Source organism: Numida meleagris, chromosome 5, assembly GCF_002078875.1.
Source record: "Numida meleagris isolate 19003 breed g44 Domestic line chromosome 5, NumMel1.0, whole genome shotgun sequence".
In the NCBI taxonomy this organism is placed as follows: Eukaryota; Metazoa; Chordata; class Aves; order Galliformes; family Numididae; genus Numida; species Numida meleagris.
Window position 1 is genome coordinate 62,377,652 of NC_034413.1, and position 19,738 is coordinate 62,397,389.

The 19,738-nt window shown below is 48.0% G+C and overlaps 1 protein-coding gene across 8 annotated transcripts in view; it reads right to left on the reverse strand.

Moving 5' to 3' along the window:
* Nucleotides 1-19,738, reverse strand: part of SLC12A8 (solute carrier family 12 member 8) — a 47,915-nt gene that overhangs the window by 20,968 nt on the left and 7,209 nt on the right. For 7 of the 8 annotated variants that reach the window (XR_002439272.1, XM_021398464.1, XM_021398462.1 and 4 more), the window contains 3 exons: nucleotides 17,855-18,046; nucleotides 14,887-15,118; nucleotides 356-469 (listed from right to left, as the gene is read on the reverse strand). Coding sequence is in view for 7 of the 8 variants with exons in the window: in XM_021398464.1 (XP_021254139.1) it covers nucleotides 356-469; nucleotides 14,887-15,118; nucleotides 17,855-18,046 (538 nt within the window). In the remaining variant the exon portion in view is untranslated. The remainder of the gene's footprint in view (nucleotides 1-355; nucleotides 470-14,886; nucleotides 15,119-17,854; nucleotides 18,047-19,738) is intronic. The other variant, XM_021398467.1, reaches the window with a different exon arrangement.

Consider the following 19,738-nt stretch of genomic DNA (forward strand, 5'->3'; position numbering starts at 1 on the left):
AGAAGGAATGACATGAAAGCATCCAGTTACACTTAATGAACGTGAGCCCTGCTGTGTGGGCAGTGTGGAGAGCAGTAGGTCAGCACCCTGGGTGCTGGAACCAGCCCAGCACAGCCACTGCGAGCCCTCCCATCCAGCACAATCTCATCACAAGGCTTATCTAGCAAGGTGAATCATGATCAGCACTATTAAAAAAGCTTGGAATCCTTCGGCCCCGAAGCATTGGCCAAGATCAGTGCCTAATCCTCGGAGGGGAGGGAACAATGCCATCATGTCAACCCATAGGCTTGACAAGCAATCTGAAGAATCTCCCCAGGAGACGTGCCTGTGGAGGGGAGGATAAAATGCACTGTACCTGTGGCAGCTGGGAAAAACACTCCAAAAACAGTGAAGAAGGATTCTCCCTGGCTGTAGTCCGGCAGCGTGTTGTTGAACAAAAGCTCTTCGGAGTAGCCAACAAAGCCGTGCTCTGCAAATACAGGGAGGGCAAGAAGAACACCTCAGACACTGCATGGATGGTGGGAGAGCCAATGGCCCACTCACCCACAGTGACAGCCCCTCCTAAACACTTCTGACAGCAGTGGCTGTTTCCAGTGGTAGTTTGAAATGGTGAATGTCAACTTTTTTGGTGAGGGAAGTGGTAAGCGTGGTTAAATGGGACCCAATGCCAGGGAAAGCCATTGGTGGCAGTGACTGGCACTGCTAGCATGTCTCAGCTGTGCTGACCCATAGCGAGTCCTGCCATCAAGCACCTTCCCATGAAACCTGCCTGCCAAGGACCATCGCAACCCGTCGGTAGAAAAGATAACTCAGAAAGCAGGTTAAGGAATTAAAGATACATCTACAAAATGAATAATTTCATTTTCAGCAGGCAATGCTGCTGTTTAACGGAGCATCTTCTGTTGTGGAAACATCTCCTCCCTATTAGCACTCCAAATGCTTGTGATGGCTGTAGGGGGAGGTGAGCAGAACTGGTTTCTTTCTTCTTCCAGTCACTACAATTTATTTCCACAAGACATGTGACTGTAATAACTTGAATTTTCTCATTAGCAGGCAGGATGTTGTTTATGGCTGCGCAGGGTGACAGCCAGAAATTTAAAAATGACTCCATCAAAGCTGTCCCATGCCTCAAAGGCAGCATTAATGATGTTTGGACAATAGATTCAACCGGAAAATTAATCAAGAGTTCTGAACACAAGACAAATTCATTTAAAGTGTCAGAATATAACTAACCACAGAGCTTTGAAGTTGCCACAGAAAAATCCTATAGATAATCAAAAGTTTCCTACTACATCTGCATTCATTGTGTTGCCCAAACATGGATGGAAACACGCTGATAGAAAAGATCTCCTGCTGTCAGGCTTTCAGAAGTTCCAGTCATCCTCAGAAGGAACAAGCTACAGATGAGACTTAAAGGGAATATGCTCAGTGCAACACCCTGACCTCTGGGCCTCACAGAAGCCTGCATAAACTACAGCTTCTGTAGAAATAAAGGGGGAATTTGTGTACATCATACATTCCTGCAAGACTGAACCCAAATCTCTTTTTTCAGACAAAGCCCCTACAACCTTAACTGGAATTTGTGCCCACAGCACGCGTGCTGGCTGCAGAACTTCCATCAAACTCAAGGAAAATTTTGGTCTGCAGTCAAACAGCTCTTCATCCTCTCCTCACAGAAATGTTTTGCTATTAAAACAAAAGGCGTAGAGAAGTATTCAACTCACCCAGAGGACTCATGCATATAGACAGACCGTCTCCAACTCATGCTTCAGAGAAGCATCAACTTCAGCTATGCCACTCTTGACTAAAGTTTGGCCAACCAATCTGAAGTATCTCCTGTGGACTCTAGGCTCTCTGGATGGTTTGCTCTCATGTTTTCCCATCACAGGTTTTCCCTCTTGCCTGACCAAAATCACCCTGCTTGAAGTACTTGCTGCTCCCTCTTGCCCAGCCTCTACGTTATCTGCCTTTTTTCTGTTATCACGTCCTTTCACCCATTTGGAATAGTCCCCATCCTGCGCTGGCACAGCCAACTGTTTCTGACCGGCTGTAGGACTTTGTTTGTCTCAACCAATGCCAGTGCCCCAGTGCGGGTGCTGTCACCTGGAAGCCAGATCCTATCAGCCGATCCAAGCAGCATATTTAACCTGCATATTCTCTTTTCCATCATCCGAATGCTTAAGGAAAACAACAAATAACATGGACCACCACGTTGCAGAACCTCACCAGACACAATCTCCTCTGCTGTGAGTAGGCTGTCTCTGACTGGAGTCCTCCAGACGGGTTTGGGGTCTATACAATTAAACAATGAGCTGATCCAGTTAGCTTGATTCACTGAATCACACAACAACCCAGGTAGGAAGGGACTTCAAAGATCACCAGGTACAACCTTTACGTCTCCTTTTTCATACCAAAGGCCAAGTACATAACCAGACTATGTTTTCTGTAATTCCATTTTGGCCGTACCATGGTCAACGGGAGACTCTGAGACCCTTCAGTCCCACATCTGACCTGCAGAGGAAGAAAGGAAGCAGGAAACATCTGAACTGCAACCCCCGCCCACTAGTTTCAACACAGCTCTCAATTTTAAGCTTTATGAGAGATGAAGAAAGAAGACTTTTACTCAGGCCTAGCTTACACAATTAGGTGGGATATGGTCAAACAACTCCCTGTGTCATTAGCTATCATCTTCTGAGACAACCAGAACGTGTTAACGCAAGCAGATATCTTAAACTTATAGGAGATGTGCAGGACCAAATACCTTAGCATTTGTGATCAGCACAGTGAATGGACAGTCTTGGTACAACCAACCTCTGCCAATCTTAAGGAGCCAAACGATTTCCCATACTCCTTCCATGTGCTTGCTGTTCCCTTTCCTATTTCATTCACCTAAGTGTAAATCTTGGATGGCAGAGACTGTCTGTATATATGCACAAAGCCTGAAACAATGGCAGATGTTACTTGAACATGACAGCAAGAGATTTGTTGCAAAAGTCACAGGATACACATACTGCTCTGTCCCACTTTTATTTCCTTTTCTCGCAGCTTTGGTGGGACAGAGGAAGCCCAGCGATTCAAAATTTCCCCTTTACACAGGATCAGGAGCTTTCTATTTCTATGAAAGAAAAGTTCATCCAAATGTTAATTCTTCTGCCAGCCTCATTTCTCAGTCAATCACCCTCCCGTAAAACAGAGCCCAGGTCCCTTTTGATCAGTTTTACGCCACGCTGGGCAATGCCCATCAATTTAAGTCAACTCCCAACACATGACCTCGGTGCTGAGCACACCACGCTGGGAACATCTCCCAGCTGTCACCGTGCCCACGGCTGTGGCAAGCTGCTGGCCACCCTTCGTCAGTCGGATCAACAGTCCTAATTGTAGCTGATGGAGCAATTGGGCTGAAAATCATCCAAAACAAAACAGGAATCAGCAACTGAGACCAATTGGTTAAACCAACAGAGCACTCACTCGGGTGTTCACGGAGTCAATTATCCACATCCCATTTAAAGTGCACTTCAAAAGGCCGCACTTCGGAAGGAGGAGGGAAGGAAACGCGATAGGGTCTATATTTGGCTCTCTGATCTCCCAACAAGGCATAATCGTTTTTTAATTTCTGCAAGGAGACCTCTCCCCTGCAGCTAACTGCTGGGCATGTGAGATCCAAGCCATACTCCCCCCTCCTCCTGCATCACACAGGACAAAATTTGTGTCTGACAAATTTTGCTTTCTGTTAATTTGTGTGACCCCACAGCCTCTAAATCATGCCCTTAATGAGCCTGATCCCTGCTGGTCTGCAGAGGGCTGGAGCTGGAGGGCTATAAACAATCTTCCCTGTGTCATGTTAGAAGGCAAAGAAGCAGGTTCCTCCCCGTGCTGTGTCAGCCTTATGGGAAAAGAACAATAAAAAGCAGTAACAATTTATTTACATCATTAGATACTCAATAAGAAGAAAGCAAATAATGGATTTCTCAAGTGGCTGAGCTGAAGTAAATAAGAAAAGGGGAAAAAAATTGACTTAAACCAACATCTGAATTATTTCTGTGACTTTCGACAAATTAAAACACAAAAAAGGTTTGGGTTCAAGGCAAACTATTTTGCTCAACCTCAAAAGATTTATTTTCATTTTGGGATTCTAATTTTTGATTTATTTTTCCTTTTTTTTTCTCAAGAAGATTTCAAGTCTATTTCAAATGAAAAATGTCACTGCAGGGAAAAACAAGTTAGATTTTGAATCTAGATGAAACATCTTAGCATTTCCAAGGCACAATGCTTCATTTCAATGTCTATGTGAAATGTTTCATCATTTTCTGATCTTTTTTTCTTGTGCATTTGGACAAAAATCTTCATAGATATAACTGCTTCCAGTTCAGGCAAATCTAAGCACATTATTTGAATTTGCAAGAGTATATTCACTAAGTTCCCCATTTCTGGCACACTTTGTTGTAAAGACCTCACCTAACATCCTTCCAGTTGTCCTTATTAAAATGAGGCAGCAAACAACAAAACAACACCTAGGACATGTTAGGTGGAAGGGGCTCCAGGATGAGTGTCCTCACCCCCAAGCCTACAAAGCCACCTGGAGATTCCCAAGGAGGCCCCAGGCAGAGGCAGTGGCCTCCTCCCTCCATCCCAGCTGTGCTTTGGGCTCTTCTTGCTGCTTTTTCCCTCCTCAGCAATGGGAATGAAAGTGTCTGAGCAGGCTTCCCTTGCTCAGGGCACAACTCAAGAGGCCGGAGAAGGAGTGGGATGTGAGGATGCTGCCGATGTGGTGGTGGCAATGTGGGGTCAGCTCATTACATAAACGCATGCAGTCAACCTGGAGCTCATTACGGATTAGTCAAGTCCTGGCCAAATTCAATAAGCCTGTTCACAAGCTTAAGGTTAAGTAAACCCTGGCCTGGAGGCAGGCCTGAGCACAGAGCGAAATAATGCAAAATGGAAAACTACCTTAAGAAACTGCTCCCTGAAGGCTTTCACGTACTGTGCTCTGCTTGTGATTAGAGACTTTAATTATGAAGGTGGATACTGAAGCTTGAAGTGCTGGGATTTTTTTCTTTTCCTAAATAAGTAGCTCCACACATTCCTGCCTGAAAAGCCACAGAGAGGCACTTACTGAGATGTGCTTGCAGAGGAACAGCTGGAAGCATTTGTCTTGCAGCACACTGCCCAGCTCTGACCCCAGCATTTCCAAGATCCTGTGTGATGTGCCATGTGGACAGCCAAAAAGTAATTACAGAGCCTTGGCATAACTATCTTCTCTCCCTCACTTTCCCTCTTCTTCTGGCACAAGCTCCAAGATCCAGCCATTCCTATCAGCCACCACTGAGACTCCTCCCAGTGCGGGGTCCCAGTGTGGGCACTGGAGGTACTGGGGGACATCAGTATGGAGGAGGCAGAGATAGTCCCACAGATAAAGCTTCGCTCTTTCTTATCATGGTTATTTATTCTACCTCCAAACTCACAGCCTAGGACAAGGTACAAGACCAGGATTTATAGGCTGGGGACAAGTCATGTCACTTTAGTAGCTCTCAGAAGTCGTGGCCGCCAAACTCACCAAAACCCACTACCAATCACAAGAACAGCAGCTCCCCACACCAAGGCAAGTTCAACTCACTGTGAGCTGGAACTCAAGGCTGTGCAATGCAGGAACAGATTTCCACCAGCACATCCCCAGCCCTTGAGGAGACAGGGATCTGGTGAGCCAGGAATGCAAAGCACTGACAGAGGCAGAGCTGCACTGGCAGGTTCTGAGAACAAACATAACCTTTGCTGAACTCGTACAGATACAAAAATGCTTTCACATTTTTTCAGGACCTCTTCTGCTCCACTGCTGAATGTACACACTTCAGCTGGAAGGCTGGGAAGGAACAGAAATAAAGGGGAAGAGAAGAGATGGGTGGCCTGACCGGTACCTGCGGAGTGAGGTACCCATGGAATCGAATGCACCACATTTCAGTTGCCCTTTTCTTTGTCTCCCACAGCTCCTGCCTGACCTGCTGGGCCAATGATGGTCATGTCCATCTGTCCCAGAGCACATCAGAGCCCCACCTCAGCCCCAGCAGTGCAAACCTGGGGGATTGGGGTAGGCAGTTCTTGGAATCACGAAGGCCAATGACTACATTAATAAAAACACAGCTATTATGGACTCAACACCGTAATTCCATCTCTAAATTCCAGCTTGACACATCTGTCAGCAGATGAGTTTCCTTTGCCCTGCTGCTGCTGTGAAAATGGGTTCAATGCCAGGAAGCACAGAACAAAATCCCAGGGTTGAAGAGATCGCATAGCCCCAGCTAAAAAAAAAAAAAAGCACGGTCCCAAAAATGGAGCTGGGTGCCACAGCTGGCATCTTCCCAGCCAGGACAAGAGCATGAGAGCAGAGCTTCTCTCTGCTGTCCCCAACCCTGGCTTCCTGGAGAGTCAGCTTTGTAAGTCAGGACAAGTGGCAGCAGCGCATTTAAATGCACCACAGTTGCAGGGAACAAGAAGTAGAACTATTTTATTTTACAAAAAGAAAAAAAAACGAAAAACTTGGCAAGACTTAGGTGGGAGAAGGATCAGAGCATTTTTAAAGGAAGGAGGAAAGGAGTTCCCTTGTCCGAGACCTTCTCTGCACCCATAATAAGTGTGGCAAACCCAAAATGAGAGATTATATAAAGCCTGTAATTGAAGGAGTGAAAGCCACAGTTAAAACAATCTAAAAAGACCAAGCCCTGAGAAATGCAACCCGAATCCCTTATCTTTTGATGGAAAAGAATGTGCTCCCTTAGATTAATGACGTGTTTACCCAAAAGGAAATCACCGCCCTTCTGAAGCAGCAAGTGTTTGTTCCTCCCAAGTCCCTGTTTTCTGATCCAGCACTGATCTCCCAAACCTCCTGTTTAAAGCCAGCACACAATGCAGCTTCCTGCAGCGGTGGCCCCGAGCGATCCCAGCCTTAACCCTCTCCCAAAAACCACCCTCAGCTGCACCTGCTGGGGAAGATCAGGAGGTGCTTGGGTCCTGCTTCAGCACGGGGACAGGCATCTGTGACATGGCTGCCAGCAAGGCTGCTGCAGAGCAATCAATCAGCCCAATTATTACTATTATATTTTTTGCAATATATCAGCAGAAATACTTCTGTGTTGAGTGGACAAATGAGCATGCAGCGTGACAGCATTTGCAAAGGGAAGCGTGGGGTTTCAGTGGAGCATCCTGCAGCCTTGTCTGGGATGCTCTGAAGAAGGCTGACTGCTGGATGCTGCAACATGCCGGAGTGTTGTAATGGGCATGGAGGAGCACAGCATCAGGGCACTGAAAACCCACACTGGAGCAAAGAAATGCACTGAGGTATCTTTGGAAAACACACAGACATACAAAAAAAAAAAAACCAACCAAGCAAACAAGCCAAAAACACACACAGGGACTATCAGTCCCTTGCACGTATGGCAAATCCAAGTATTTCATACAATGATAGAATGGTTTGGGTTGCAAGGGGCCTTTAAGATCATCTAGTTCCCACCCCCTACTATAGGTAGAGACACCTCCCTCTAGACCAGGTTGCTCAAAGCCCATTCCAGCCTGGCCTTAAATGCTTCCAAGGAGGCGACATCCACAATCTCTCTGGGCAACCTGTTCCAGTGTCTCACCACCCTCACAGGATTTGCATCCCTCTTGTCTGCCCAGAGACCCCAGAAGGGGGAGAGGACCCAAGCGCAAACGATTCACAATAAATGCACCCCATAGGTGCCCCCGCCCATCTCCCCATGGCATGGGGACCTTGGGACAACCTGGCCACAAGAGCCATCAGGTCATGGGTGTCTTCCTCCCCCAGAGTCCAACAGGTCTGCAACAATGGGTGCCGATCAGCAGCTCAAAATAGCACAAAAGCCATAATAAACAAAGGGAGCTGCTTAAATCAGTCCCCGACATTTGAGCTTAGCCGATGGAGCAATGTTCATCCTTGGGACGCTGTCCCCTCTTGCAGCTGGGTAGGAGCACCAGGGGGAACGCTCATCTCTGTCCCATTCCTGCTGTGGTGCCCAGGGACTGGTACCCACCTGTATCATCCCCACCTGGCTTCTGGGGGCACGGAGACATGGAAAACCAACAGCAAAACCTGTGGGAGGAGCTGCTAGAGTCACTTGGCATCCATGCTGGCTGCGTAGGTTGGTGGTTTTTAACTGTTTTTTGCAAAAAGGCAAAAAAACCCCAAAACAACCAAAGACATTTGCTGCAGGTAGGAAATCTGAAATGTTGGTAAGGAGGAAAAAAAAAAAGAAAAAGATTTTAACATGGGTATTTATAAAGTCCACTTATGTTTTGTATTACTTAATGCTAAGCATCAGTCTTGCCATAATATATATAATACTTCCATGACTATTTTACGTCTTGATGTGGTATCCGCTACCTGGCTTGTTCAGCAGTATTCAAACCTGCCAGAGGAAATGGTTTTGCTCATTACAAGGAGTACACGAAGTAAAACGTCCCTTGCTTCACCTTTTTCTAGGAAAATGTTCCGCATAAATGGGATATTTTATTTTGAGCGGTATTTCTTGGAAGCCATACCCAGAGTCCCTGCTGTGGGTGGTTCCGCAGAATTTCTCAGATGAAAAATCTCAGCTTTAAGAAACCAGAATTTGGGCTGAGCCGAGGCACAATTGGAGGAAAACGAGTGGCACCGGAGCTGCAGAGGCGATGACACACATCCTCTGGGCTAGCTGGAGCAACCCCGTTCCTAGCTCAGAGCTGCGCCGGCCGCTGCCTGGGACAAAGCCCAACCCACGTCAATTGAATCCACTGCCTGACTTAGTGGTTGGCAGCCCTGCCCATGGCAGAGGGGCTGGAACCAGATGGCGCTTGAGGTCTCTTCCAACCCAAGCCGTTCTATGATTCTATGAATCCCCACCTTCCCAGAGGCAGTCGTTGGCCACAGTGGAACAAAACCATCCAGATCCTGCCGCAATCTGCACGCTCTTGTGCTATACTCATGACTAGAGCATCCCATACTCCCAAGTTACAGATCTATTATTTAGATGACAATTGCATTTAAAAGAAAACTATTCCATTTTCTTTTTTTTTTTTTTAAATTCTGTACCCAAACTGATAGTTTGATTTTTTTTTTTTTATTTTATTTTGGGAAGGTTTTCATCATCCTTCATACAATTCACACAGCTACAGTTCAAAGTCTAGCTTCAGAACTGTGAATCAAACAGTGTTTGATTTTGGAAAGGCTAAGCAAGACATTGTCACCTAAAAGGATTTTTTGTTGTCGTTTGTAACCATTCACTAAATTTAGCTTAAATGGGAGAATGCATTTTCCCTATTAAACCCACATTTTCCAAGGAACACATTTTTTCTTTGATAGAAAAGAAAACCAAGGAGAACCACCAGGTCCTCACACATAACACCCAGGCTGAAATCTCTCACCTACGGCCAAAAAAGGCCACAAACTGTTTACAGAAGCCAGCAGGGAAGACGATGAGCAGTAGATAAGAACCCATATCCTGCACGAGGTTTCCTCTGTAGCCCAGGACAGGAATGCAAATTAGAAACAAAGTGGCTGGAGAAAGAATCCAATACCCAGAAATCATCTTTTAAAGTTAAATCCCTTAATAAGGAAAGCTGATTCAGGGCACAGCTGAACTGTGACAGGAATTAAACACTGCAGGGATGGAATAAGAGGAGGCACACAATCTCCATCATTTGAAAACAATCATGTAGTGGCACACACACAAAAAAATCAATGCAATTAAACAAAGCTGTCTAGTTTAAACACAGTGGCGAGGAGAGATGGAGGGATTATGGGATGTTATGCATCCAGACCGTCTTGTGAGGTCCCTAGCATTAAACAAGCGGCTGCTAAAGCAGAGAGCCCGGAGGTTTTACCAGAGAAAGCCCATGGGAAGGTAATGTCTAATAAGGGACAAATCCCAGGGTGCCTTGCTGGAGCTGAGCTGGCTCCCTCCCTAGTTTGGGGATCCGCCAGCAGGCAGCATGGGCAGTAAGAGCATCCACCAACAAAGCCACTGAGGTGTTTTAGGATTTAGTTGCAAGCTCGATGAAGATGAGCTTAGCAGTGCCTCGCAGGGAAACAGTGAAGGAAGTAAAGGTTAAATGAATCACGTACAAAATCTCCTTTATAAATCGTGAGGGTTATCACCTATCCTGCAGCAGGACGCTACAGCAGCAGCATTTACCACACTAGTACTATCACAGGCTGAACCAACAGCCTAATTCCTAGTGCTGCTGCTATTAAATGAGTTAAAAACTAACACCTATAAGATAAAAGCTGGATGGACCTGGGCCAGCCCTGACTCCCAGCCTGCTCCTGAGGGCAGCATCCTATATAAGGGTGTTGGCCAACATCAGGACTGTCTCCCATGCTGCACGCTCCAAGGATGATGTTTACTCCTGTATAGAAGAGACTGAAGGGGAGCACCGCAGGCGTTCAGGGGAGTTAAATACAGAAAAAAGGATATCAGCAGGTTCTCAAGTCCTTGGGAGACCTGAAGCTTTGGCAGCAGGAATCAGGGGACACCTGGGATAGATGTGACTGGAGCACTGAATCCCCTTATAACCTGCTTTCCAGCCAGCCTGCTTGAGGCCAGGGCAGCAGGGACAGGGCAAGAAAATGGCAAGCCAGGTGGCCGCAGATTCTGAAGAAAAGCCATAAGAAAGGAAAAAGTGGCATCCTGCAGGACCCTGAGCAATCATCCCCTCCTCACCACCGCCACGGGAGATGCTGCTGGCTGCTGGGGACATGGTGGAAATGCACCATGCAGAAACCTGATGCGTCAACCTAATTTTTTTTATTATTATTATTATTTTTTTTTTTAAACCAAATAGCCTTAAATACGTACTTCAGAGAGACTGGTGTAGCTTTCCTGTCCGTATCGAAACAAGCCCCCCTAACAATGTTATCACTTTTCAAAACACATCTGTGCCGCAGCTCCTAGCCCAGACAATTGGCAGGTAACCAGTTAATAAATTTCTTCGCCAGACTGTTGAATAGGCTGGCCCCTGCTCAAAGGTGATGTCACGCCGATTCAATGTGCTATAATTGGAAAAACCTGGGGAAAGCAATCGCGTGTTTTTTAATAAATAAAGATCGCATTAGCAGCCTCATGCTTTTATTCACCACTGGCTCTACCTTGTTCAGTAGCAAAGTGGGATTTTCTGCTGCCACTCACTCCGTGATTCCTACTTGGAATTTGATGCCAGTTTCCAGATGTGTTTCAAGCCAGGAAGTCAGCAATCACCCTGGATAAAGCTTCTGGGATTAGCTGCAGATCATCTTCTGACACACACATCCTTCCTGCACCCTCTCTTAGAAAACTGGGGCACACCCCTCGTGCCCAAAAATACAATAGAGAACAGCCCAGGCCAAGCAAAAGCCTCTGATTAGGAAGCTTTGATCATTTCCATGTTAAATATACGTGAATACATTTCATTGATTCAATCCATCAAAGCCTCCAAGGCACTGCTTTAGGGATCTTTATAGCACTGGCGTGTTTACGTACACACATCATCTCAACAGCTGCAGGTTCCCTTTCTGCTGGAGTACCCCCATGCAAATGTCCTCTCTGGTCCCCTCCCCTGGCAGTGGGGAGAGCATCAGCTCTCCCAGGCAGCCACGGGACACCCGAGGAGGAGAAATCCTTCACAAGGCTCATCCTTAGAGGAAGAATGAGGATAAACATTTTTCTGAGCTCCGTGAGAATGCTGTCAGAAAGCTACAAAAGAAGTGGGTGACACGAAGGATGTGGTTTGTGTGGATAATAATCCCAACCAGCAGCTCTCCGGCAGCAGCACGCCCAAGGGCTGCAGGGGGCTGGATGCAGGCAGGGGTTATGCTCAGGGCCTCGGAGGGCTCCAAAGCCTCACAGCAGCCCCAGGCTGATGGAATCCAGCAGGAGAGGGGCTCGACTCCTGGACAAGCTGCAGGAGGGAAGTCTCAGCCCAAGCAGTCCTCAGGTCTTGCTTGCTCAGCCAGACCCCCACCCTCCCCTTATTTAACTCCCTGCCACAACAGAATCCTTATTCTCAATTTTTTCCCCCTTTCTAAGAACATTCCAAGCATTTAAGAGGCTGTTGTTGGGGGCACTTTTGCTTGTATCGCGACTCTTTTCATCTCACCACTGAAACAATGCACAACCCAATTAACACCAGATCTCCCCCAAAATAACCCCACCCCTCCCCATTTGCTCCCAAAGAGCCACTGGGCTGTAGCAGGGTACCTGCGAGCAACTGCCAAAACAGGAAAGCAGGCGCCTAATTGAAGGGAGTATTTGGGAGTCACCCTACACAAAAATTAGCAGAGATATGCTAGGAAAATAAAAGTGTGGGCGCTAACAGCGGTCTTATCTTCTTTTTCCATGACTCTAATGTTCAGTACGTGAAGAGGCCAAAAAGCTTCACACGATGTTCTGAGGAGTTGGTTGCGGACAGACAGAAAAACTCTGTCTCTCTGTTTTATGCTCACTGCTCCCCAAAAAACAACTCAGACTGGTTTTGAAGCATGGGCCTACAGAGTTAAAATACTGATGTCTGCAAGCCAAGGAACTCCAGCATTGCTGCTCTGCCTGGAACATATTATTCGGCAGGGTAGCAGACACAAGGTCCCATCTGTCTGCTCTCAGTTCACCTGCATTAGGTTTGGTAAGAAGAGAAAGCTATGCGGAGGCAGGGGGGCAACATGGGGGTCACTGTTCCTAGAGGTGACATTGAGCTTGGGCTAGAGGCAGCTCAGAGCCTGGTGGAAAGATGGCGTGGGAGCCCCTCTCCTTATCACCTACCACTAACAGTGAACCAGGACCAGGGCCCATCACTGTGGAAGCACTGGATGAATTCAGTGGGGGGAATTTAGGATTCCGTGGCCCCCAAAGGAGGCTCCAGGTCTTGGGGCCATGCCAATGTTTGGGGCCAAGGAGGAGGGACAACGCAGCACAGTGGTGCCTGGGCAAGTCTGCTTCTGATTGACAGCTATTCTCATCTTTCTTTTTGTTTGCTCGTTTGTTTCCCTGTGCACCTAAATACACAAACGCTCGCTTTTCCTGCCCTCACTCTTTGCATCTTCTCCTCCAGAAGATCTCAGAACTCCCGGCTCTACTCAGAGGACAAGCCCTGCAGCCTCTGCAGGGACAGCCACATCTGGAGAAGGGACAGCCACATCATCTGGAGAACGGGCCACGGCCTCGAGCGCTCCCCACAGCAGGACAAGCCGCAGTGAGGGAAAGGAGAAAGCAGCGGGAAGTCCTCCTGAGAACCCCTTTTGTCTAAATAGGGCCTGTCCTCTGACTAAAAATAAAGGCTAACCACAGGAAGGGAGTGAGAGCTTGGCCCACATCCCTTGTTGTGCACGCCTGGGTGTGAGGCTGAGGAACAGGGGGGATGAGCGAGGGGCCCCCACCCAGCACAACCACACATGGGCTTGGGCACCAGGCCTGTGGGATGGACAGACGCACTCCTGGAGGTTACTTATATCCAAGCAGCCACAGCTTGGCGGCGGCATGGACCTTCAGCATCTTCCCCAACCCATGCACACCCTTCCCAGCACGGGTGGGAAAGTCGCTCTGCTATTGGGTGCACAGCAGAGGCCCAGGCCCACAGAGGCCATGCTCACTGTCGGTGCTGACACACCACTCAGAGGCCTGCTGGGGAAATGCAGCACCCAGCCCGAGCTCAGACCATCCTCTCAAACAGAAGTTCTATTAAAAAAAAAAAAAAAAAAAGCAAACAAAAAAACCTCATTCACTTTCCTCATAAGTCTCTGGGCCTATATGAAGGTCACCCCTGAGCAGGACAGGAACGCAAACCCCCATGGCTTCCTTTAGAAAAGGGTTTCCATGCACAGCGGCTGCTTGGAGCAGGCTAGCTGCTTTCCCTGCAAGACATGCCAACTATTCCACACAGAGCATGTGCTAAATATGAAATGCAGATGCCTTTCCACAAGCTACTTTAGTTTCTTGAACTTTCCCCCCTTAAGATGCTTTTGGATGCAGCGGAACCCAAGAGAAAGGTGACACCTTCTGTTTACTCAGCTAATTACACTTAGTGACTGCTACAGGGCTGGCTGCGTTGCTCATGAACTTCTCACAGCCTGCGGTGGGTTCCCGACCAGCACCTCTAGAGATGAGGACACAGAGAGGGAAAGGGGGCTCGGGGAGCTCAATCCCTCTGCCTTGCCCATGCCCAGCTGCCCCCACTACCTGCCTCATGCTGGGGACCCCACAGCAGGCCGCTGTCAGGCTAGTGAAAGATAATAGAGGATACTCTTTGAAACCCAGCTCCCTTCTCCACACCACTAACCTCTGCCCCGGGCAAGGAATTCAGGGGTGCTTCCTCAGCTGGGCAGCCCAGAGCTAGCCAGGGCTTAAAGGATGCCACAGGCCTCCAGCAAAAAAAAACTCCTCCATACAAAGTTGTAACAGTCCTGGGCAATCTGCTCTATGAGGCCCTGCCTGAGCAGGATTTAGACCAGGTAGCTTCCAGAGGTCCCTTCCAACCTCTGCCGTTCTGCAATTCTGTAATGTCACGTTTTTGTCAGCACAATTCTTAATGCAGAGTTGAACAGAAGGTCACAAACCTCAAGCACAAATGCCACAGCTCCCAGTTGCTGGAAAAACTTCAGGTGCAATGCAAGTACAACAAATACACACATTAAGAGCTAGATTCCTGAGGTAAATGCCCAAATTAATAAGGTATCTTCAGGCATGCTCTGGAAACTTGTTCCTTGCAAAATTAGGGACTATCTCTTACAGACTCAGAAACAAAGTACAGGAGCCACATTTGATTGCCCAGAGCTCTACCTCTGCCTACATGTGTACCTTCACAAAGACGCCTGCGGAGGAAACCCCAAAAGAACCAACACTTGCTGGCCCCAATGCTCAGGACCCTCAGCATTACCTGGATCGAGGTGCGAAAAAGACCCAATGACAAAGTCAAGTGTAGAGACAGCCAGCAGGAAGAGCAGCAGGAGCTGGAGGCGGATGATCCACTTCACCCCGGCCAGGTTGATCCCAAGCAGCCCCAGCAGCACTGCCAGGGAAATGCCCCGCACTGCCCAGATGTTGCTGAGGTTCAGTACATCCGCGATGGACTCTGCAAAGCCGGTGATGTACATGGCACCTGCAACACACTGAAGGACAGAGGTCTGTGAGCATCCTGTGGGTGCAGTGCCCGCAGCAGGGCTCAGCCAGAGATTTGCTGCCACGCGGCAATGTTTAAGGTGACTCTGGCCTACAGGCACTGAACCTTACTGCCACAACAGAGGACACCGTCAGGGCAGTACGGGTAAGGCACTGTATGTACTGCCTGGGTAAACACAGTAAGCAACCAGCAACTTTCCACTGGCTTTAAAATCTACCCCCAATTAACATTCCGGAAGAAACCACACTGGCTTACCCAAGGAAGAAGAGGATGAGTCAACCTTTTTACGCTCCTTCTATTTTTCTGAAGAAAAGGATCCTAGTCAAACACCTGCCTGAAGAGCAAGCCACATGCTTCTCCCCTCCCTGCTTCCTGGGGTTTACTTTTAACTCTGTATTTAGCTTGGATGTAAAGCCTGATGCTTCACCAGCTCCCTGTCTCGTTCCTGGAAGGCAGCCTGCACATTTGAGGAGTGCATGTTGTGCAGCCCATGCTCCCTAAGCACTTGGGAAAGCTGTTTATTTCCCTTGCCACAGAGCAGGACGAGCGCCCTTCCCAGGTGGCCAGTCCGTAGGAAGGGCCATCCGCAGCACAGGAAAACAGCTGCAGGTTCAGCCCTCAGATCACCCTATGGTGCAGCAATCCCAATTCCAGAGGTTCCCGTAATGGGCATTTCAGCAACACTCCCTTTCAGTACACAGCATACCTGGGAAACCAAACCAGGGTATGCAGCTGCATATTGGCACCAGTAAGGTCTGTTAGGAGGATACTCAGAAAAGAGCAAAGCAGGAGAGAGCTTCAACACCTCAAATATCCTTGAAGCCTTCCCTTCAATAAAACATGACATCTCCAGCAGATTGAGGTAGGGTGCCTGTGAAGTCCCTACTCCACCTTGCACAGTAACAAACCACGACCCCAGAGGCCCTGCAACAAGGGGTTCTTTCTTGGGGTTTGAACTACCCATCTTGAAATCAGAACAGAATTTCTAGGCTGAATGCTTGCAGAAATCAGTTCCTTAAGAACCTTTGCAAGACACACAATTCGCTGCGTGAAGAACATCGATTTTCAACACCCAGACAAGTGCTGCCTTTACCTTTGCTTTCAGCAGAAAGCTATTTTAGGGCTGCAGAACCTTCTTTTTCTTTGAACAGTTCTCACTGTGAGCCACTCCAGAAAAGGAGACTGCTGAGAGGAGCACCAAATCCCACCCCTGAAGCCAAAGCTGCCAGAACCAAGCATGTGCTGGTCTCTGTAGGGCCTGGTATAGGTGTGCCAGACTTGATTAGGGGAGATTCAGGTTGAATGTTAGGAAACACTTCTCAGAAAGAGTGGTGAGGCACTGGCACAGGCTGTCCAGGGAAGTGGTGGAGCCACCGTCCCTGGAGGTGTTCACAAACCACAGAGATGTGGCACTGAGGGACATGGCCAGCAGGCATGGTAGAGATGGGTTAGGGCTGAACTTCATGATGTTAGTGGTCTTTTCCAACCTTGATGGTTCTGTGATGAAGCATTTCAACCAGAGCATCACAAGAGGACCCCACGCTGGGTCCCAGCCCACCTGTGCAGCATGCCCTGGGATGCTGAGCAACCTCTTATTGCTGAAGGCAGCAAGACCATGTACCCGGTTTCTACCCCATGAAGCACTCCACATAACACGGAGTTACAGTGCTCCGTGTGCAGCTTGCAGCAGAGATGCAGCTCACAGCTGGTGCAGAAAAAGACAGAAAAAGTCCACTGAGCACAGCCAAAGAGAAGGGAAACACATCAGCTTTCGGGAGCACGCAAAGCATTTCTCTGCAAGATGCCAATTCCCACCCTGCAGCCCCCATGCGTGCTGGATGCCTCGCTACAGGATGGGGCTGCCAGAGGCCAGGTTTTACGGCCCCTGGGAGAGGCTGCAACCTGATTGCTTTCCCAGACAGGGTCCGCTCGGAGAGCAGGAGTGGAAAATATTACAGGAAGGATTCTCATGTGTGGCCCATTTCCATATCTTGGCTTATAACTGCATTCGATTTGTATTTTATGGACACTTGCTTTTAATCTGAAGTGAAAGGAAAAGAGGGGATTCTTTTTGGTTTTTAAGTGTTTTCAGAAATTGCTGCAAGTCAGTTATTTAAAAACAAACTTCAATAAAAATTCTTCCCTGCTCACTCCATTTTAGACTATTCATCACAACTTTACAGGGGGAGGGGGTTAAGTCACCACAGATTTAAGAGATCACTTTCCATTCCTTATGTTTACTATGCATGTGTTTCAGTGCTCCGCCACCACGGCTCCTCAGGGCCATTCAGAAAACACAGAAATTGTGACTTTCTTCTCAAGACACCACTTGGCTGTGCCCTTACCTCTGCCCAGCTCCTGTCCCACACCAGCTCCACTTCTGCCCCACTTGGAGAAGCAGCCAAAGCTCGCCTGGTCCACATGCTCCCCACATCCCCAAGGGCATGGTGAGCACATCAAGGACAACGTGGCAGCCCAGAGGGCTCTTTGCTTTAGGTGGCCACCCTGGCCACTCCCGTTCAGCTGGATTTAAGTCTCCTTAAGGGCAAGGCATGTCTTGGCACCAAGGGTACTTTGGGAATGTAAGGTATGTTCTGCACAAAAACCAACTCCTCTGCCAGTTTAACTACGCCAAGTGCCATTTGGCCTGCTCTTATGGATACATTCAGAAAGATTCATGTTTCTAATTTTTCTTTTTCATTTATCTTCTTGTGTTTCTACTTACCTGGCCAAAAATATAAAGAAGCCCAATGGTCCCCCCGACTTGACCTCCAAGGACGGTAGAGATCATGGAGTAGACGCCTCCACTTCCAATGCTGCACTTCTCGCACACCCCAATTCCAGACAGGACTGTCACCAGAGCAACCAGGACCACAAAAGACACCAGAAACATGCCCATTACAACACCAGTGTTTCCCTGCAATGAGAAAAGAAAACAATAATGAAAACCAAGTCGGACAAGAAAAATTGGTTGAGACAGAAAAAGGACCCATCCGCTTCCAGGTACTTGTGATCAATGGCTACGGAGTCATTACAGATGAAAAAGAAAAACAAAACCTCAACACACACCCTAATTATCTAATTAACGTAACTGATTGCCAAATTCGCAGCTCCTATTGATGCCCTTTTGAAGGAGAGCTGCCTCCTCCTGTGGCTGGACAGACCCTTCCATGATAAGGCTCTGCTCCATCACCGGGTTGCTGCATGAATCATTGATTCTGGCCTCTGGTTGAGAAAGGATGATGTCAAACAATGACTCAACGACCACGGGGAGGGGGTTGCTGCCATCGCCATGTTTCATTATGTTTGAGAGTGAAATATTAACAAACAATAAATAAACAGAACACTTTCAGAACAAAAAGCAGTTTCAAAACCGAACATTTGGGAGTCGTGACAACTGATTTATTAAAACCGGAGTTTTAATTTATCACAACATTTACCTTTAAAAGCTCTAATGCTTCCAAACGATGAGATAACAAAGAACAAAACCCCCAGGGAAACACTGCCTGGAAGATACATAATGCACCCAGAGGCCACCGCACGCGGGGCTTTATCTGCCCGCTGTATGCAAAGTAGCAGGTGGCTCTCTCAATTTCCTCACACGCATTTTGTGCACAGGATTTCGCCCTGCTGATAAAAACTTCCTTCCTGCTCCGGGTAGAGGAAGCACCAGGGAGGAGCGGCCGCAGCCAAAGCTGTGGGGTGAGCAGGACAGCCTGTGTGCAGCGCAGGGTACCCATGCTCGGGGCACTCCGTTTGCCATTTGTGGCAGTGCTTCCTATGTGCAGTGAAAGCACGTCTTCCACAGAGCCAAGGAGAAGGCACTTAGCTCTTCCATGCAAATTCAAGCGCCTCTTCCGCACTCAGGCTCTTCCAAACCTCTCTCTCACGGCCGTAATTTATTTTCCAAAAGTTTTGCTCCGTGCTCCAGCCCACCTTCCCCTGCTGACAAATCGCTTAGTGCAGCACGCAGCCAGCCCAACTGCATCATCAGAAGCCTCTCCCGGTGCCCAGTGCTCCGTCCACGTCTGGCTTCCCTTCCTCTGCCTCGACTCGTATTTCAGGCCCTGTCCCATCGCTCCTCTCTAGCCTTGTTCCCTCTTCTCCCACTCCGGTAGTTACTAAGGTCACGTTAGCCTTGATATGGGTTTGTTTATTACCAGCACTGCTTCTCATCCTTGGGGCTGGTTGAAATCCCAGATCTCTCTTTATTTTTTTTTTTTCCTTCCCCTAGTTTCTGCTTTTTGCAAAACAACAGAAACACATCCAGGATGTTACTATCATCATAAAATCCTATTTTGGTTCCGCATCCCATGGCCTTTGACAGGGCTCTATCTGGTCAGTGGGGAACGGAGCCAAGGTTTGTTACAAATGCAGCTGCTGGCGGGGTCAGCCCACAGCCCAATACAACCCAACACTCCTTAAAAAGGACAATTGTTCCTTTTCTTCCATAGCTTACCCTAAGGTTAAAAGGGTTAATAAATAAGACACGCTTCAGTTAAAATGAAAAAAAAAAGCACACACATGCAAACATGCACATGGCCTTGGGCTTTTCCAGACCCTGAAGGAGGCACCAGGCAAGCGCAGCAGCTGGTTAATGGGCAACGCG